Source organism: Malaclemys terrapin, chromosome 13, assembly GCF_027887155.1.
Source record: "Malaclemys terrapin pileata isolate rMalTer1 chromosome 13, rMalTer1.hap1, whole genome shotgun sequence".
Classification (NCBI taxonomy): domain Eukaryota; kingdom Metazoa; phylum Chordata; order Testudines; family Emydidae; genus Malaclemys; species Malaclemys terrapin.
In genome coordinates, this window is record NC_071517.1 from 8,482,756 (window position 1) to 8,494,393 (window position 11,638).

At 43.4% G+C, this 11,638-nt stretch overlaps 1 protein-coding gene across 12 annotated transcripts in view; it reads left to right on the forward strand.

The window, feature by feature from the left end:
• PECAM1 (platelet and endothelial cell adhesion molecule 1) overlaps positions 1-8,861 on the forward strand; it is a 51,485-nt gene extending 42,624 nt beyond the window's left edge. For 4 of the 12 annotated variants that reach the window (XM_054046826.1, XM_054046830.1, XM_054046829.1 and 1 more), the window contains 2 exons: positions 1,457-1,479; positions 7,372-8,861. In XM_054046826.1, the coding sequence (XP_053902801.1) occupies positions 1,457-1,479; positions 7,372-7,419 (71 nt within the window). In that variant the 3' untranslated portion in view covers positions 7,420-8,861. Of the gene's footprint in view, positions 1-1,456; positions 1,480-2,103 lie in introns of all 12 variants that reach the window. The other 8 variants (XM_054046828.1, XM_054046833.1, XM_054046837.1 and 5 more) reach the window with 3 other exon arrangements.
• The last annotated feature ends 2,777 nt before the right edge of the window (positions 8,862-11,638 follow it).

Consider the following 11,638-nt stretch of genomic DNA (forward strand, 5'->3'; position numbering starts at 1 on the left):
AGAGTGAGATCTACTAAACTGTTCACTAGTCATAGCCACCATTTTTTTGTATTTGCCTAGTGTCTTTCATTCAAGTTCCTCCATGGGCTTTTTGAACTTGAATTAATTAAGCATCACACCCTGTGGAGTAGGTTAAGATTATTATATGCAATTTTAAAAATGGGTAAACTGAGCAAAAGGGAGGTTAAGTGACTTATCCAAATTCACACAGCAAATTTGCGCCAGAGCCAGGATTAATGCAAAGTCCTGACCCCAATCCCTTGCTCTATGTACTGTACTAGTCCACTTTGCTTGCCCTGGCCATTCCTCAGTGAACCTCATTGTGCCAAAAAGCATTCACTGGAATTGAACACTAGTGTGTATCTCCTGTGCAACAAGGATCAGTAGATCGCACAAACATAGTACTTTAACCAAGTCTGATAACCCCATCTAAAAGAAAGATCAGAGTCACTCTTCTAACCTCGCTACATACCCACTTTTTAGAACATTTCCTTACCCACACAAAAGTGTTGTGTGTTTTTTTTTTTTTCAGATGGGGCAATCGTTAAATCCACACTAAACATAAACACAAAGGGCCTGATCCAAAGCCCACTGAAGTTGAGTGGAAAGTCGCCCGTTGCCTTCGGGGGGCTTTGGACCAGGCTAAATAATCTTTTTATTAATTAAATCTTGGGTACCTTTTGGGGATCTCCTTTTTCTTTGGCATTTGTACCCTTTTCAGGATTCTCTGACCACTTCCCTCCCTGGCACTAGAGTCACTGCATCTTGAATGGTCCTTTGAAATATGTGTTAACTACTTATGCTAAACAATCTGTTTCATCTTGTATTTAGCTGTGACACTCTGAGTAAGTTTCCCAGGTCTGAAGAAGAGCTCTGTATAAACTCAAAAGCTTCTCTCTCTCTCTCTCTCTCTCTCTCTCTCACCAACAGAAGTTGGTCCCATAAAAGATATTACCTCACCCAGCCTGTATCAGAAAAACCATCTAGGAGTAGGAAGTAAAGCATATCACCCATGACAACTTGCCTCTAAAAGGAAGTTTCTGTCATGTGCAACAGCTGCTTGTATTCTCAGGAGGGAATGTTTTGTCACTCAGACAGACTTCTGCCTTTTTGAGTCCCCACATGGAGCAGGTGTGGGGGAGTAACTTCCACCAAACCAGTCACAACTTGATGCTCAGCCAAACAGTTGGCACAGTTCAACAGGAGCTACTGGTCTATTGAAGTTAGTCTTTGAAATCATTGGGACTTCTCTTGTACTTAAATTAAACACATACTTAGGTGCTTTGCTGGACTGGGGATCTTCACTTTCTAACTTCCCTGCTAGCTGGTTTATGTCACTGCAAAATTACCAAGTGCAATGCAAGAAAATTTAACCGTGAATTCTCATTTATTTGTATGTAAAGCTGATCCCTTTGAAATGTGCCATTCAATTTTTAAACTGTATTTTATTTTGCAGATTCTGGGGAAAACAGACACTCTGTAAGTATACATTTTATTTGAGGAATAAGAGATTGGGAAATTAGATTAGGATAACTGTTAGATCAGTGAAATAACATTGAAGGGTTATTATATTTTTGTATTGTTCACAATACGTTGGAAATGTTCTGCTTAGCACCTTCATTTATATCCTTATTGGCCAGGTTTTCTCTGATCTATTTATATAGCAGTGAGCACTAAAAGTCATATGAAATAACTGGTATTTGAGAAAGCCACTATAAAGCACAGTAGGTCCATGATGACTCTTTGATAGGGGAGTTTACACATTGAAATACAAAACTGTGCAGATTTGGCTTGATTGCAGGGGTGTGCGCTCTGACACAGCAGAGCCAAGCTTGGGAATGTCTTCAGACTTCCACTGGGCTGATGTATTCAAGAGCATGTTGGGTGCTGAACCACTTGAGGATGGATATGAGGGCTTGCTGGGCTGGCCAGTCTATGGAGTAATAGCGTCAGTGTCAAGTGGGAAAAGAGGCGAATGAAGAAAGGGTGTTTAGAACCTTCGCTGGAAAAACTACAGCGGGGCTAGCACCAACTGAGTCGCCTTCCCAAGGAGTGTGTAAGCACATGCACACACATACACTGGGAGATTTTTACCATTTGCAGATGTGATTTCCTTCTTAAGGTGTAGAGCGAGGTGATTTCCTGACTGTGACTATTGGCTTGAGCAGAAGCTTGCATTCAACTCTGTCTGTGCTCCTGACCTGTGCTATGTAGCACCTTCAACCAGGATATTAGAAGACGGGCCGACTGGCAGGATTGTTGGTGGAGACTGTGACATTCTAAACAAATATTAATGGAAAGCAAATGCTGACATTATTACGATCATCCAATCAGGGAACTGGAGCAACGCCATGTGATGTAAGAGCCCAGCCAAACTAACCATCGCAGCTCAAATTCCATGGACAATCTACCAGTCAAGAAATGATACGGTGAATAGCTTTGAACACCAAACTAATCAGAGGAAAAGCCAATTTGTGGAGAGAACGAGTGGCTAAATGCCTCAAATGAATGATCACTCGGCTCTGCTGAAATGCAAAAGACAAAGAACAAGCACTCCAGAAATAATGACATTAACGTTATTTATCAAATACTTTCCGACTATATCCCCAATGTGCTGTTCAGTAATATCATGGTTATTAATTATTATTACTAGTGCTGTTGTGCTAGCACCCAAAATGGGCCGGGCACTGGGTAAACATACAGGAAGAGACAGTCCCTGCCCTGATATATTTATAATCTTATTTTTAAAAAATAATTGAGAAGCACACACTGGAAACCATACTATGATAAAACCTGCCCTCGTAAGACTAAAGAGAGTAAGAGAAAGAGAGGAGGATCCTATCCAGAGGCTAAACTCTGAGGTCTTTTGCTCAGTCCTTACTCCGGCAAAACCCCCATTATAGTCCTCTAGGATTTGGTTTCAAGAACAGGGAGTTTTCAAAGGTAACTCTTGACAAAGAAAAGGAGGGAGGAACTGCCACATGTTGAGGGAGACTGCAGAGGCCCAGCTGCCTCCTGATCTTAGACAAGATGGTTGGATCCCTAAAAGGCAGCTGGTAGAGCACAGACACCTGTTGGATGGAGGCGGTCTCAGTGGTAGGCAGGGCCAGCCCCAGGTTCAGAGTTCCTTGGTTCCCTGAGCAGAAGCCTGCAGAAGAGGAATGTGCATGTACGTACAAGATCCCTTCCAAAAAACAGGGCGGGACGCGGGAGTGTATTTTTCCTGCCACTTATTTTATATGACTCTGGATCATTTGCTTAAAAAAAACAACTGTAGCAAATAAGAGACTTGTAAATAACAATCACAGTAGCACTCTCTACGACAGCTAACAATACACATTCAGGCCTGGTCTACACTACAGAGTTAGGTTGACGTAAGCTGCCTTACGTCAACCTAACTCTGTAAGCATCTACACTAAAATGTAGCTCCCACTGATGTAACTCACCCGCTACACTGACTTAATAACTCCACCTCCAGGAGAGGCGTAGCTCTTAGGTTGATGTAGTTAGGTTGACGCAGTATTAGTATAGACACTGCGTTGCTTACATTGGCTGTTTGTTGCCTTTCAGAAGCTGTCCCACAATGCACCACACTGACAGTTAACTCTGTGCAAGTGCTCCTGGTGAGGACATGCACTGTCGACATAAGGAGCGTAGGCAGACATGTAAAAGGGATTTAATTACTGCGGTGGCTGTATGTCGCTATAACTTAAGTTGACTTAATTTTGTAGTATAGACTTGCTCTCAGGCTCTGAAAGGCATGGCGCTCCACCCTCCATCAGCATTCAAGTCCACATGGGCTACAAAAGAAAACTTCTGTGTTGTTTACAGTCCATTGGCAGAGCATTGAAGGTCATGGAGTGTGTTGCAATAAACAGGCAGATTTTTATAGGCAAATGGGGTTTATTTCTCATTGTCATTTAAAGGTTTGGGGTTTTACTTTGCTCTCTATCTTCTAAAAATAAATCAAGCCTAGTTCTCCTCCCAGTTGCAAGGATGCAACCTCACAGCATCACAGAGGAGATTTTTTTTTTTTTTTTAATCTGTGCCTGGGATAAGGGCTTAGTATACACAGGAGAAGGTGGAGAGAAGTCACTGCAGCAAACAGCTGGTGTGAACCTGAATGGGAGGCATTGTGCTTTCTCAGTGCTCTGGATTGCCTGTTGGAGCCAAGCCTACATATCTTCTGCACCCTTTGACTTCAGTGAGAGGTTCTGGGCATGCAGCATTGGGGCCTTTGTTTGCACCCTTATCCATAACTGCTACATAAAGCAAAGTTCCACATATACTCTAGCTGCTAACGTGAACTGAGCCCTTGCTATATAGAACTTACACAGGTATTTCCCAATGCTTGTAAGGTATAGAGTAAGTGTGAGCCAGGGGACGGTCACTCCTCCTGGGTTCTGTGGCCAGCTCTGTCATTGACTTGTCTGGCCTTGACCCAATCACTCATCACTATTTGACGGTTGGGCAAAAGGAATTTAATATCTCCCTCACGAGAGTGCTGAGTGGCTTCATTAATTCATGTTTGCAAAGCACTCTGAGATCTTGGATGAAAGGTGCTATTGATGTGCCATCTTTATGATAATTGATGATTTTGATAATTTTTTTCTATTACCAAAATTGAGTCTAGAAGCCATTATCTGGAGCCACGTTGAGGCTGCTTTGGTTCTTGAATGGGATGCAGTGAAAACACCTCAGCACCCTATGTAAATAATTTTGGCTTTAATTAATTGGGCCCTGTCATTTTACCATCTCCTGGCAAGCTGAGAGGAGTTGGATTTAGGGCTGCATTTTCCTTGCTCGCACAAATCCCTGTTTGCATCTGGAAAGGAGTAATAAGATCCCCTGTAAAATTCAACAGACTGTCGCAAACATTTTTAGTTTCTCATCAATATACAAAAGAAAAACCTGCTTTGGAACCAACTGTGCATGTTACTTGAGTTTTCCCCAGCAATATGCCCTTGGGGTTCACATTGACAGCACACAGATGGGCAGGATCAGGATGTACATGTGCCACTAAACTTAAACCCTGAGGGTGTGCATGATACTTCCCAGGAAATGGCACTTGTACAACACACAGGCATCCCCTAGAAACTCTGACATAACGTTATCGGACAGGAAACACCCCCGCTAGACATCCCTGTTGCAGTTAAATACTGTAACTTGTCCTGATTAAATAGCTATTTGAATCACCAGGGCTTGTGCCGACAGGGCCCAGTTCTGCTTGCAGGGCCATCTCTGGATAAAAAGCAGCATCAGGCCTTGGTTCTTTTGCCTGCTGAGCAGGAGCAACCCAAAGTGTTTCTTTCTCTTCTCCACATAAATGAGCCACAGTGGGGATCAGAAAGTGAATTTCCTCGTGGGGTTGGTTTTTTTCTTCTTCTTCTTCTCAACATTGCTCAGGCAACATAAAAGTGCAGAGAGAAAAGAGACGGAGAGACTCTGGCCGTGCCGTCTCTCCTCGTTTTATTGAAGTACTTTACTTCTATAGCTTATTTTCCTGCAGCCCTATGCTCTGCAATGCCTCACAGGGAGAGTCCGACTGAGGGGAGTTGCTGACCCTGCCTATCAAAGCGAAAAGAGTCCTAATAACCTGATCAAGTGGCTTAACCTCCCTCTACAGGCAGTTTTCTACTTTAGAGGTCTGGAGAAGAGCTTGGGGGAGGTGGAAGACCTCTCTGCAGGGGAGATTGGCCTTGCTGCTGCTCTTGCTGTGTGGATACAGGCCTTTGGTCTCCAGGCCTGACACTGTGGCATCCTAATCAAAGGGAACATGTTCAGGAAAGAAAGTAATGTCCAGGTAGCAGGTTTCCTGGCTACAGCTACATGTCAGAGTGTAGGTCTTGAAGACTCATGATTTGACATTTTCATGGAGATAACATGACACAGTGGGGATTTTTGTGGCAATACACCATACAAATGTATTGGGGGGGACAGAAGGGAGTAAGCACTGTGGGACCGAACCCCTATTTGGAGTCTGGGTTTCAGAGGTGGGAGCACATGCCTTCCTTTTGACTTCAGCGACAGTTGTGGGTGCTTGAAATCTGATCCTTAGTGTCTGCTTCTTACTCCAAATTCAAGTAACGCTCTCCCACCTCCCTTCTAATAAACCTATTAAATTATGATGTTCTGCGTTAATGGTGAGGAAGTCATAAGGCAAAGTCAAGAATTGCTGCGTTGAAGAAAAAAAATGAAGAAAACAGCTTTATAATGAGCTCTCATGCCTCCATTAATCCAACCCCAGCCCATAAGAAGTCGTGTCACTGTCAGAATAAGGCTAATCCAGCATGAAAACAATGAAGAACTTTGCTCCCTCCATGCCGTGTGAGGCCATGATAAAAGTAAGCCCAGTGCTTTAATAAATGCCACACATTGACAACAAAGGGTTACATTTCACAGATTCGCAGTAAGGGTTTGATCCCATTTAAGTCAATGAGGGTGATATGTTCGACAAATCCAGTCAAAGCCTGAATTATTTAAATGGGTTAAAATCAAATTGCAGTCCAAGTTCTGATTAGAGAGGGGCACAGACCAAAGTAACCTGGGCCTCAACACATTGGACTTGAGGGATATTCAGAACTAGATCCAAACTTTGGGCTTGTGGCCTCTTCTCTTTTTCTTGTCTGCTACAGGATTTTAGATCTTAAGTTCCATCCATAGGAAGTGTTTGCAAAAGAAACGGGTGTCTTTGAATTATTTTTTACCTAAAATCAGCTTGGAAGTGTCTGGAGTAAATTAATTGAATTACTCAGAGAGGAACTGGGAGGAGGTTTCCTTCCTGGAATCAGAGCTGGCAATCTTTCTAAGTTATTTAATGGTCTTAGTTTCTGAAAACATATTGAAGGAAATATCTTAACAATGAGATAGCCACTTCGCCAAATACTAATTTGGTATTGTGTTGGATATGCTGCAGCCATACATTCTGACTTCATATTCTCCCCTGTCATTTTTACTTGTTTGTTTGTTTTATTTTGTCCTGGTGCTGAACATGGATTGATTAGCGTCACTTAGGACACATTGTACTTTCAGGTGTACATTTGTACTAATACAAAATGTACCATCCTGGAGACAAAACTCTCCAATTCTCCACCCACTTGCAGAACTGAAAATCTAGCCACTTATTTCTTCGTCAGTGCCCAAACATAGATTTAAGTGTTTAACTATAGGCAAGCAGTTTGAAAATGTTAGTCTAAATATCACTGTGTCTTAGTTTCCTCTCTGTACCATAGAGATGTTGAATGACTTTAGAGCGGAGACATGATGATTGTTTAGCTGATAGTGCAGCTCTTGGAAAGAGTTGTTGTTATATTTCATCTCTTTATGCAATTTCATTGATCCAAGAGTTTTTTTTTAATTTATGCTTATTAGCTTTTTTCCCCCTCCTCATTGCCAATAGAGAATAGAAGGTTCTCCTGATGCCACTTAAAAGATTCATCGGAAACATCAACTGCTGGGAGACAAAAACAAGAAGCGAGATGATGTGCCTGTTTCAAAAGCTCTATGGCACTCATTTATGAACCTGCCAGCCTCCTCTCTTCAATGTTCGTTTCCTCAGGGTGAACAACAGGGACATTCCTAAAGCATGTAATTAAAGAAAATTACGAATAAAGTTTCGAATGGGAAAGTGCCTATGGAACCCAATGCCAGGTCCCCCACATGGTTCATTTCTCTCACTAAAAGAGTTTTGTTTCTCTATCCTCCATTTCATCCTGCTCTGGGGAGGTGGGAGTATAGAATAAGAGTACATTCTGGGCTTTTTTAAAACTTAGTAACTGTACAGCGATTCAGAACTTTACCACATTAAATAATGCCTACGTTATTAGAGACACAAATATTCCTTGTTCTTTGTTAAATCACTTCTTGTATCTAAAAGTTTCACTGCTCAATGAGCTGGTTGGCATATTGGTTCTCTCTTGAAAGAATGACTGCACATCACAGTCCAGATTAGACAAAATATAGATCACAGATGTTGGGTCATCAGATTTGGAGCTGAAGCTAAACCCTAATCCAAATCCCATCCCCAAACATTAATGAAGTTCAGAAGCTTATTTGGGTCCAGATTGTAACCTCATACCTGTCCCTACCTTATCTCTACAATATGCCAAACCAACACCTTGATTCCGTGCTTTTGAAGATTGGCACCACATCCAGATCCCACTAAGGTGGCTGTTCCCTGTTTCAATAATGGGTTCAAACAAAGCCCTGGATGCAAATACTCCATAACTTTGGAGAAGTTTGGATCCAGATCAGAACTTTGCAGTTCATGCTAATCTCAGGTTCATTGATGCCAAGAAAATACAAACAAACAAAAACCCCAAACAGAGATTTTCTTTTTCAAACTGTAAAGTGGGTCCCAATCCTGCAATCTGTTCCCATGTATCACTGCAGATTCAATTGCAGGATCAGGGACATAGATAAGGCTCTTGTATTAAATGACAAATAGCATTTAAAATAATTAAATCAACAAGGATCTAAGTCATTCTTACAAAGAGATGACATATGGATTCATATATACATATATATATTTACTGCTTTAAACTCTTTATCAAAGGCTCTGGAACAGAAAAGGTATATATCTCCTTTGAAAGCAAAGGATTTTTTTTTGCCCCCCTCCCACCAAGCTTAAACTGTTCAGTTTCTTACTAATATCTTTTTAATTTATTTTTCCCTAGGAAAAGGTTGCTTGTATCATAAAACATTTAAACCTTTCACAAACAACAACGGGCTTTGTAGCACATCTCTGTTGGCAAATATACATTCAAGCATCCCACAAACCCTCCCACCCCCCAAAAAACTCCTCAAATGTTATTACAGTGAATTTGGAAAAGGTATTTTAATAAAGAAATCTTTGAACTTAACTTTGCATCCTTGGATGTTTTTCTTATCAGCAAATCACAAGTGGCTGTGTGGACGGGTTATTATTAATGGTAAACTGGGGGGATATCAATGAACAGAGCATGTCACAGAACGTGGGGGAAAGCATGGACTCTGCCCAAACTCTGTCAACTTGAAATAGCTGAACCTGTTGTCATGAACCAGATTAATCTCAAACAAGCGTGTCCACACCAGCCATGCTGAATCACTTTAAGAACCATTGCAGGCTTGACCCACATTCACATTAGTGCCGCTCAAAACCACTTCAGTTAAAAGGCCCTCCAGAAATCTATCCTACAGTCCCAGGCATGGCTCCCAGAACCAGTGGACTCTTGGAGGTTTCAAAAGACTCCCAGTGCACCATGGAGCAGCAATGAGCCTGTGGGGCTGTTTCATCTTGTCTATGCCCACACTGGTGCGAAGTATTTCAGACAGAAACAGTTTAGGCCGAATCATTTCTTTACCCTGCTGAAAGATTCGTCTACTCCATCTGGTTCTTGGAACGTGTCACAGGGTAGCTGGGCCCTTTAATAAAACAGGTCCAGCCCTTCCCCCCTCCCTCCATGCCAGTACAGGTGCTCCCAGTTTGTCCAGTTAAGAGGGCAAGGCAGAATCTGGGACTATAAAGGATCAGGGAGAATTAGAGTTATGGGAAGTTCTTGAAGAAGGCAGCAGTAGTGGGAGAAGGAGGCGGCAGGTCAGGGCAGGGCAAGGCAAGGCAAGGCAAGGCAAGCTGGAGCTAAGGGCTAAAGAGAGCTGAAGGCAAGGACAGTGGGAGAGCTTACCTGCTGACATCTCCGTGCTGGAGAGGGCTGAGGGCTAGGTCTACCTGTGGGCTTGTCTGAGATGACTGGTTAATAGCACAGGGAGAGTGATGGCTGCTTCCCTGGTGAAGACAAACTCCCAGGAGAGTATTGGTAGTGGGATGTTCCTGCTGGGAAGACTGGGGTTACACAACAGCAGGGAGGGCTGGCGTGCTTGTCTGGAAGAAGAGTCTGGGTGTGGTGGAAGATGCTGGAATGTGGTATGTGCTAGGCTGAGGGATTGTATGTTGTGGGATTTGAAAGCCTGCGTGCACTGGGGGTGATAAATGGACTATGTTTTGGGACTCTTGCTATGGCCTATTTGCACTATGTCCTGGGGGCTGGTTTCTTGAACCACGAGAGCCTGTCCTGGAGCCCTTGGGGCCTGAGAGAGGACGTGGGAGGGTAACTCTGGTTCGGGTGCCCAGAGGTAAGGAGGTGCTCAGGGATAAAGGGAAATCATTCATGTGAATTGGTTTGAACACTTTTGTGTGTGGAAGTGGAGTGTGTCACTGGCATGCTGGGGAATAGATCAGTAAACTTCTCTGCTGCAGACAAAGCTAATGTACCTACCCACTAAACAAAGAACAGTCATACATGATGAGTTCAGCTTCCTGTTCCACAGAATGTGGCTTCAGATGCCAAGCAAGCCTCATTTGTTAACCTGTTAAACTGAACACTTGGGAAAGATTGTTGTCTGTTGTTGAAACAGTGCCCATATTCAATTAAGACTCAAAACAATGAGCCATTACAAATCTGCTGGTTTAGTTCTTTAGATTTCTAACATCTCACCAAGTCTGGCTCAGCAAATGTAAAACCAAGTGTGCTGTAAGTATTCACCTTAAAAAGCAGGGGGGGAAGGGGTCTTTTACAAAAGCCCCAGTTCATCCTCCCCATCCCTTAGCCCCAGTTCCATTCGAAGAGAGACTGGGGGATACCATTTTGCATAAGACAGAATGGAGCTATTGTTTCATGAGATTCATTTACACCAGTGTTTCCCAAACTTGGGACGCTGCTTGTTTAGGGAAAGCCCCTGGCGGGCCGGGCCAGTTTGTTTACCTGCCGTGTCCACAGGTTCAGCCAATCGCGGCTCCCACAGGTTGCGGTTTGCTGCTCCAGGCCAATGGGCGCTGCTGGAAGCAGTGCGGGCCGAGGGACGTACTGACCGCCGCTTCCAGCAGCTCCCATTGGCCTGGAGCAGCAAACCGTGACCAGTGGGAGCTGGGATCAGCTGAACCTGCGGACGTGGCAGGTAAACAAACTGGCTCGGCCCGCCAGGGGCTTTCCCTACACAAGCAGCATCCCAAGTTTGGGAAACACTGATTTACACAATAGTGTGAGAAGCAACCGGTTAAATCACTTCATAGAACAGGTCCTGCATGTGTAATTCCCAGTGGTGAGAGCTAGAATTTCCAGGTCTGAGAGGGGGAACAGACCTTGTTGCCTCAGACACCAATTTTCTACTAGATGGCTTATTTTCAGGCATGCAGAGTCGGTTTGCTTGACCTCCGGGCCTCACTTGCAGAAAACATACTCGCAACAGCAGCCAGTTTAAACAAATTTAAGACAGTTTGTAGGAGACTTGTGTCCAAAACCCCTGGCCTTATTCTTGTGTCCCATAGAAATCTTTAGCCAATATGTTGAGAGAGAGTGAGTAGAGTCTCTCTGTCCCAGAATGACACAAGGGGATTGTTCTGCATGGGGCTACACAGTGAAAGAGCAAATAGAAAGGAAACCTAGATCCCCTTAATGTAAAGCACATAAGAGGCTGCTTGTATTGGTCACCATTAAAGTGCAAGCACTGATTCTGCAAAATGTGGAAAAAGAGAACACAGAGCCAGCCTCTTGTGTTAAGCTAGAAAAGTCAGAAGCCAAGAAGTGTCCATGGGAAAAGCAGCAGATGGGGAGAATGCTGCCAGGAGGAAATTAATAATAATTTCAGAAGACAATGCAGCAGC